Source organism: Garra rufa, chromosome 3 (genome assembly GCF_049309525.1).
Source record: "Garra rufa chromosome 3, GarRuf1.0, whole genome shotgun sequence".
In the NCBI taxonomy this organism is placed as follows: Eukaryota; Metazoa; Chordata; class Actinopteri; order Cypriniformes; family Cyprinidae; genus Garra; species Garra rufa.
Window position 1 is genome coordinate 14,549,575 of NC_133363.1, and position 9,479 is coordinate 14,559,053.

The 9,479-nt window shown below is 34.5% G+C and overlaps 1 protein-coding gene across 2 annotated transcripts in view; it reads right to left on the reverse strand.

Annotated features, from left to right (window-relative positions):
- hacd1 (3-hydroxyacyl-CoA dehydratase 1) overlaps positions 1 to 6,896 on the reverse strand; it is a 39,024-nt gene extending 32,128 nt beyond the window's left edge. Inside the window, exons 1-5 of one of the 2 annotated variants that reach the window (XM_073836869.1) lie at positions 6,739 to 6,896; positions 5,312 to 5,429; positions 3,764 to 3,782; positions 3,588 to 3,676; positions 3,314 to 3,429 (exon numbers count right to left, since the gene is read on the reverse strand). In XM_073836869.1, the coding sequence (XP_073692970.1) occupies positions 3,314 to 3,429; positions 3,588 to 3,676; positions 3,764 to 3,782; positions 5,312 to 5,429; positions 6,739 to 6,857 (461 nt within the window). In that variant the 5' untranslated portion in view covers positions 6,858 to 6,896. Of the gene's footprint in view, positions 1 to 3,313; positions 3,436 to 3,587; positions 3,677 to 3,763; positions 3,783 to 5,311; positions 5,430 to 6,738 lie in introns of both variants that reach the window. The other variant, XM_073836868.1, reaches the window with a different exon arrangement.
- Positions 6,897 to 9,479: the final 2,583 nt, after the last annotated feature.

The window sequence follows — 9,479 nt, forward strand, 5'->3', positions numbered from 1 at the left end:
CGAGCTCATAGTTAGCGCGATGATTTGATCTTGGATGTAGTAAGCGAGGTACGAAGAACGGACCCCAGGTTTTAGAACCATAACTGCATCTCTCTTAGTTACACTTACTTATAAACACTCTAAATAGCAAAAAGTCCTGTGCAGTGTTAAATTGGTGAAATCATTTGATTCCGTCAACCATAATTTATTGCTACAGAAACTTAGGTCTATAGGTATTAGCGAAGCTCCTCTTAAATGGTTTGATAATTACCTTTCTGAATGGAACCACTGTGCAAGTATAGAAAATTGTAATTCTCCTTTTCTCCATGTTAAAAACCCTCCCTAGGATCCATTTTATCTCCTATTTTTAGTTCAATGAAGATTTATCAATGACTTAGGCTTTGGTGTGGACTCTGCCAATGTACATCTGTATGCCGATGATAAAATTGTTTATTCAGCAGCATCTTCTATAAATCACTTTAAATTTTTTTCTATAAATCAATTTTATAATTTTCGACTAAACCTAAAAAAGGTGTTTAATGTAATACAACAAGCTGAAATTGGTTTTAAATTTAAATAAGTTATTTAGGCATATGGTTGAATGAAAGACTAGCTTTTAACATCCCTATTGACAACCTGCTGAAGAAGCTTAGGCTAAACTAAGGGTTAATTTATCTATTAAAGGTTGTATCAGCGATTTCTAGCCTGAAACATAAAGTGTCAAATTCAGCTGACCTTTCATCACGATCCGCTCGCTGCCTGCCCCATAAATTGTCTGTGAAAAAAACGCGTCTCTCTGGTCAGCCTAGGGTCCGAGATATGCCAAAAAAAACAATCGGCACTACCAACCTTTCCACAGATAAACAAACAGTGTTCCAACCAATCAGCGTCAGGGGTTTGGTGTTGTTAACTTTCCTACTGGTGCAGGGATGTGAGGGAGGCGGAGCGAAAGTCCACAACACCAAACCCCTGACGGTAGTGGTAGTGCCGATTGTTTTTTTGGCATATCTCGGACCCTAGGCTGACCAGAGAGACGCGTTTTTTTCACAGACAATTTATGGGGCAGGCAGCGAGCGGATCGTGAAGAAAGGTCAGCTGAAATTGACACTTTATGTTTCAGGCTAGAAATCGCTGATACAACCTTTAAAACAGGGGTTTAAAACCTGTCCTGAGAGACCCCCCAGCACTGCATGTTTTGTATGTCTCCCAGTTCAGCTCTTCTCTACTCTGATAAGCTGATTAGTTAAATCAGGTGTGTTAGATAAGGAAGAAATACAAAATGTGCAGAGTTGAGAGGCTTCCAGGACAGGATTGAAAAATGCTGGCTTAAAAATTTGCTTTACCTATGAAGCTAGGACAAAACTGAGGTTTTTACTTTTTTTTTTTTTTATCTGTTATTGATTATGGTGATCTTGTTCATAAGGATTTAGCTTCGTCTTTGTTAAGGAAACTGGATTCTGGTTTTCATGCAGCATTACATTTTATGTATAGCGCAGAACCGCGTACACATCACTGTATACTGTATAATCTGTAGAATGCTAATCTTTAGAGCATAGGAGGAATTTGAACATGTACATATGTATTGCTAAGGCACTCCTTGGTAAATTAGCTTCTTATATTTCAAACTTTTTATCTTTTATCGTTTTATACAAACTGTGGTACTAGAATAGTACTAGATCTCAGTTACATCTTCAACTAAAAGTCTCAAGGGCATCTTCAGTATTGGTAAACATGCTTTTTTTCTTATGCCCCTTTGGCATGACTTGCAAAATATACTTAAACTATAGTTTTTGCCACCTTTGAGTGCTTCTAAATGTACTTTTAAATCTGTTTTAAAAGAGTCCTTTAGGTGCTTTTTCTTTTTCTCTTTATTATGGCTTGTCTTTTCTGACTAGAGTTTTGTCCTTTTTTTGTGAAACTGTGTGCTACCATCTTGTCAGGTTCTCCCTGTAAAATGAGAATATGATCTTAATGGGATCTTTCTGGTTAAATAAAGGATAAATAAATAAATAGAGTATGTGCTTTCTATACATAATAAAATGTAATTTTACGGTAAAAACATGGAAATAATTTGTTGTGTTTATCCTGTTGTTTACTACATTTATTTGTTTGGTCAGTGTCGTTGTGGGTTTTGGTTCTTTTGGTGTTGAAAGCTAAAAAGACATTAGAAATAACTGAAATCATTTGGCAAAGTGATATGGACAAGCAATGTGGTCAATGTGGAAACTTTGTTTGCCGTGCCATGCCCTGAAAATAATTGGACAGCTTAGAATGTTCATCACCCAATCAGATTCAAGCATTCAGCAGCCCACAGTAATCATTACAAAAATGTAATAATAAAAAAAGCTGATGTCTAAGTCTTCCAAGTGTATTTTAGCAAAAGTCATCATTACATAACTGCAAGTTAGACAGCATTTCCAACCACCATGCACCTAGTTGTGATCACTGGTTATCAGTTATGCACAGAACTTGCTAATTTTCAAAACATTTATACTGCAGAGTAATGCAATAAACTGAAACTGAAAATGTAATAATTTATTAATTAATTTTATTAAACAATATAAAGTAATTTTGTAAGACTGTTAATTTAACTCAATAATCTTAATTATGCTGAAAAAAAAAACAATCCAATAAAATATCCACACTACAATTGGACAGAAAGTGCATTAATATTAAATATCAATATATTATTTTTATTCAGCTCTATGCAACAGAATCAGATATAACTTTTTTGACTAATTACCCACATGTATAATCATATAAAGCTATTATTATCAGAGCATGTGAGCAGAGCATAGCGGGGAGCAGATAGGTGCGCCGCGTAATAGGCTATACTGTATTTTCATCCATTTTTCTCTTTGGGCCAAAAACAGCAAATTGAAAATTACAGATAATTTTCGCCGGCCGAAATTTCGGTGCATCCCCTACTACTACTTATTTTACACAAAACAGTAAAATAACACTGATATTTATGGCTGTGTAAGCACTTGTACAGATAGAGTTTGTGTGGAGAAACGTACTGCAAAACAAGCCACTCTGCGACGCTGAAAACACTACATCATGAGCTACTGATGTGTTAAAGTACACAATACAAAGCAGAAAATCACATCATGAAGGGTGTACACCTTGTGTTTAAAGGAGTTGCAACACCTTTTTCTAGTTTTTGAGGTCACATAAGCAAAACAAACAAACAAATAAAGTTTTTGGTCATTAAAATCATTTTAGCTAAAAGAAGACATGTTGAAACCACACCATGCAAACTGAAACCTGTGAAACTAAGTAATGCAAACTCTGCTGTTAGGAAATGAAATTTAGTGACATGCCACATTTGTACCTGGCCCACTTGATGAAGTATGGCAGATGATTGAGCAAGTTGAAAGTGTAGAAAGAGTAGCGAGTGATCTCTGTAATCGTCCAAACTACTACGAACAATATCACACTCTCCTCGTTCTGAATCTTAGCATGTTTCAAATGAAAGGAAAAATGTTAAATGTAAAAAAAAACCTAACAGATTGTACACAGGTTAACAGTGAATAGTTTCCATAATTCTGAGAGGTTTTATGGTTGTACAATATTTGAGAATTAATGTCCATATCATGCACACTGACCTGTCTGATGCTGTTTGTAATAAACCAAACCATGAATATCCGAGAACATACTTGGACCCCAGTCACAATTACAGATGTCCGCACAAGTCCTTTAACACACCAAAAATAACACCTGAAAAACTCTTCATATATCTGGAATTAGATACTTATATAACACTTTAAAATGCAGTACATACCAACAGCACAGTGTCCAACCTGAAATAAAAACAGAAGCAATGAGCTAAGAACATTTCCTTCAGAAAAAGAATGAGCGCAAGAAAAATAAATACAGACAGATTCAGTACACAGATGCAAGCATGCTAAAAGACACAACTCTTCAGTGAACCCATTTTAATGCTGCATGTCTTTTTACTCAGTCCCATAAAATCAAAAATAATTGATAACATTTTAATCACCATATTTTAGCCAATTTGTGGGTAAGTTGCCTCATAATAACGCTTCTGGGTCACAGTTCCTTATTTATACTTTTTTTTTCTAAATATTATTCTGAGAGTGAAAAGCAACAAAAATACAAACCATACTACATCACCAGAATTTATATGTAACATAATGTAATATATATGTAATATTTATGGTGCTCAGATATGAGATGATGGTATGGAATTGACCTTATTCTTTATTCCATAGGTTTAGAACACACTAACAGTACAACTGGAAGTAAACAACAGTACTTCTATATCTGCCTCGGCTGACTCAGAGGTTAAGTTACAATGCTTGAATGACAAGCACCATCTAATGGTCACACTTAACATGACATTTACATTCACTGCAGTGAGTTGAGTGTTCATACACACTGTTTTATTTATTTTAAGTGTCCACAGAGCTCATAATGAAAGGTGGCTGCTCACTTCTATGGGCAGAAGACTTAAAGTGATCAAAGGTTGCAAGGCATTACTGTCTCAAAAATGGCTGTTGACAATATCCCAAATGTTACTTCATCTTTATCTTTGAAGGTTCTAAACTTTTAACGGATCCTAACTAAGATTTATTTTTGTATTATTTATTTTTTTACCATTACTACCATCTCCACCTGCAAGTACTGTCTACTTGGCAGATAACAAGGTGATGACTATTTTGGCTATCAAGGTAACACTGACAGAGAGAAAGATTTAGCAAGGCTGGATCCAACATTCCTGACATAGTTGAGGCTGGGTATAACATTGTTTAATTTAAATGTTATCTTGCGCAACCAAATATATGTTTATAACTGCTTAGAAAAAAAAAAACAAGTGTCAACTCTCTGTGCTTAATTCATATTTATTTGAATGTATCTGTGTTTCTTGTGTGGTGCTTGGTAAATACATATATTAATTTAAAAAACACAATATTTCTCATTTTAATGAGTTTAAATCCCACATTTAGATATTTTTAAAAAATGACATCAGTTTTCAAAATGAACTATGAGGTTGCACCACTCAGGATCATGTGATCATAAATGCCAAAATCATTTTGTTGAAGAATTAAGTTGCTCACTTTTGCTTTGAACGTAGTGTCACCTTCTTGCAAGTACACAAAAAAAGCTGTTTGGAATTCACCTAAATAAAAGCCCTTAAGTCAAGTGTGAGAATTTAGGAATTGAGCCCACATATTGCATGGTTTTCTACAATTGTTAATTAAAAAAGTAAAAAATAAATAAATAAATAAATAAATAAATAAATAAACTATTGAAGTAAAATAAACTGCAGGTTTACATTACAATGGTGGTTAAAAGCAGCTGATCTTACCTCTAGTAGTGCAAATGTCTGGAAAAATTTAAGTGTCCTTGCTATATTTTTGTACAAGCCTTTATGGGTGCCTTTCTGAAGATAATACCGGACCATGGCAACAGCCAGTACAAGCCACCTGCAATAAAAGAAAAAAAAAAAACACTTTAACACCAACACTAATTAAAAAAGTATATAATGTATGCAGTACAGGCTGTGCTTTTTACCTTAATTCCAGGTAAAGATACAGCACATACACATACGCAAAGTATAAAGTAGTTAGCCATTTAAACCACATTTTTATGCATGAAATTCATTGCACAGGAGAATAAAAAATCTAACTAAGTTACATTTTTATTAAAGACAGGTAGCACTAGCATATTTTTTTAAGTCTAATCAGCTAACAAAAATATTTTTTTACAATTTAAATTAACAATATATTTGTCAATCAAATTTAAAAACAAAAGATATTTGATTTTCCATCAAATATTAGTAAAACATATCCATAGTTCATGTACTTTTGGGTACAGTTTACAAGCCTTAAAATTTCCATTTTTTATCCTATCTCATATTGTTGCAGCATTTGCATGTTAATTGCAATTAAATTCAGAATGAATTTCTTTAGTTTACATTTATATTAAGTTATTTTATATTAAATTAAGTTTTAGATTCTTTCTTGATGCACTTAATTGGGACTTAAGTACATCTAGAATTTCATAATCATTTATATTGTTTCTGAAAGTGCACTTCTGAATGTGATCAGCATTTATGTAAACTGAAATATACTTTATTTCTATTGAATCTTGTCATGCATTTGTGCTATTAAACAATTTTAAGTTGCGATTTTAAACATTTAAAATGTAAAACTGTAAAGATAGCATTCAAAAACACACTACAGTTAAAATTATATATAAGTACTTAACATGTGCTTTACGTTGGTCCACACTTCTATTTCACAAGAATATGCGCTTTAAGTCTACACCAGTTTAGAGCACGTTAAGTTATGTTTAACTGAAAAACTGGTGCACCGAGCTTTCATTATAATTATCGTGTTTTATTTTTCTTAGTTACATTTTGTCTATCGAGCATTTTGCCATGCCGGGCCAGAGTTCCAGTGTCAGCGCTAAACATATCACTGCGACAGTTGAGGGGGCGACACTTGCAATACAGTCAACCGTATTAGGAAAGGCTGAGCACGCTTCGGTAGCTGTGAAGAATATTCCTGTTACTTTGTAACAGCTGACCTTTCTAAAATAAAACGAACTATTACGTACGCGCTCTATGAGTGATTAACAGTAGTCTTTCGTGAAGGATTTAAAGTTGTCTTTGGTAACCGAACAGCTAGTCGAATGATTTACAATGGTCAGAACTATAAACAGACACACGACTGCATTCAGCAAGTACATTGAATAAAAGCAGTTCAAACTTAAACTTTCACCAGCAAGTACCCAGCTGTCATGGCGATATTGTAGAACGTGAGCCATGCCGTTGCGATGGCGCCTTTCGTCCGCTTCTTGTTGTTGGTTTCTTTCTCTTCAACAGTTCCGTCCTCCTCGCCAGACGCCATGGTACCGGGTACAGACTGCGAAAGTCACAAAAAAACATTGCGCCAGCACAGCTGTCAGCGGGGGCTGGTCATCCTTCCACGGGACCCCTTTGAAGGAGTCATTGCCTACTGCATGATTGTCCACAAAGGAAAACGCTTTTCAAATGAATTTGACTCATTATTTCACTCAAAATATCATTAAGATAACATAAAATATATGAACCAAAATTAGGTACAGTGACAGACATTAACCTTCCCATTATAAGGTGATATTTGACCCCTTAAAGATTTTTTTAACCTTTGTAATGCCAACGTTATTAAATGTATGTCATCTTTTGTGCCAAAAAATTGATTTATTAACTTTTATCAACAATTTTAGTTAAACAATGAATTCAATTAAAATAATAACATACAAGCAGGCTGAATAAGTTAGCAGTTAATTTAAATCAGCATCAACAATTCATATTTGCATGGCACAAAAGAGCTCAAATGTGGCATTAAGGAATATTTTTTTACAGGTGGAATTAATGAATTTTATAATAACAATGTTAGGAGGTTTTAAATTTAAAGTTTTGAATATAGAAATTTAAATAACTCAATGTATACTGAAACCGACAATAGGTGGCAGTAAGTCAAAGTCTTTGTGACTGAATAATTCATTAAATCGATTCGTTCAAAAGCGCAGTTTCATTCATAAATAAAACAGCAGCGTGTTAACTGTGGCTTTGTTTTACTTTCTGTGTTTTTCTTGATAAAACCAACTTTCCCGTCTGCTCCACATCGTGAGTGAAAGAAAATATCCCTGAAAAAACGTTTAGGAGAGCACAAATATCACTAAATATTAATCAATGTGATGTTATAAAATACATATTTTAAATGAGGTAATACATTTACTACTTACATTTCCCTTTTAAAAGCGACCTCTGCTTTTAAATATTTAAAATCTGTGAGAAATGTTTAGATGCACACAGCATATTAATGATGATGGTCACTGCAGTCCACTGGATCCAGTCAGTATCCAGTCCAGATGGTGGATCAGCACCTAGAGACGACCTCTACAGCCCTAAATGTCAGCGGAGGCCAGGACAACTAGATGAGCCCTAGAGACAGATTTCACCCTAGTGAACACCTCGTCAATTACACACCCATTGGCACAAGACTACAGGAACCAGACAAGTCCTCTACTAAGTCTGACTTTATTACAGCCTAGATTTAAACTGCTGGTTTCGTCAGGCCAGATGAGAATGGAACACTATTTCAACACACTATTTCCCTGTTTAATACTGTAAACCTGCTTTGACACAATCTGCATTGTAAAATGCGCTATATAAATAATGGTGACTTGACTATTGTACTATTATGTTTCACCTGATAAATGGATGTGAAATTATCCTGTTTTTTAGATTTTCGTTATTTAATTTTCCAATTTAAAGGAGCACTTTTGTGATGCTGCAAATGTGAGTGGATATCTAGCTTGGCTAAAAACTGCAGAGTAATACATCTCGTCATGCTGAAAACAAAGAATGAGACTACTCTCTCCAAACTCTTAGCAAAGGCTGTTGTTTAAGATGATAAATGTAAGCACTACAAACCTTATGACATTTTGGTGCAGGGAAAAATATTTAAATTGTTTAAATTAAATTATATATAAAACCAAAATTAGGTACAGTGACAGAAATTAACGTTCCCATTATACAGTTGCAATCAAAATTATTCAACCCCCTTGACCTGCAAGACATTTTGCTGCAGAGAACAACATTTTGTGAAAACAATTCAACAAAGGCATGAGTAAACTATTAAAGAAAGTTTATAAATACACATTTGAGTAATTCTGAGAACGTAAGTTGATGAATAATGACAAAAAATCAAATTGGCTCTAAACATTCATGTTCAAAATTATTCAACCCCTGAAAGTAAATTTGGTGTAGAATCTTTTATTCTTTAAAACCACCAATAAACACTGCCTGGAAGTGCTTAGATGCTTCTGTCACCTTTCTGCTGCAATCTTGGGCCATTCCTCCCCTGAAAAAGCTTTCAGATCACTGATAATCTTTGGTTTTTACTTTGCCACTGCTTGCTTCAAGTTCAACCATGTATTTTCAATGAGAATTAAATCTGTAAACTGAACAGGCCACTTAAAAACATTCTATGACTGATTCCTAAACCAAGCTTAAGTAGATTTGAACGTATACTTTAGGATGATTGTCCTGCAGGAAAGTCCATTGATTATTAGCTTTAGACTTTGCACAAAAGGCATCACAAAGTTTGCCAAAATGGTCTTATACTTTCATAAATCAATGATATCCTTTGTATGGTCATGTTTTCCACTTCCTGCTACAGTAAAACAACCCCATAACAGGACTGGCCCACCTCCATGTTTGATGATGGAGATGGTGTTCTTCTGTTTATAAGCTTTGTCATTTTTGCACCAGACATACTGCTGATCCATACGCCCCAAAAGTTCCAGTTTGGACACATCACCCCATAAAACACTCTTCCAGAACTCCACAGGTCTATCCAAATGAATTTTGGCATGTTCAAGGCAGCCTTTTTGTTCTTCTTGGTCAAGAGCGGTATTCAGCAAGATTTCTCAACATGAAGACTACACTTGTCTAGTGTTCCTCTTGTACACAGCATTGAAAT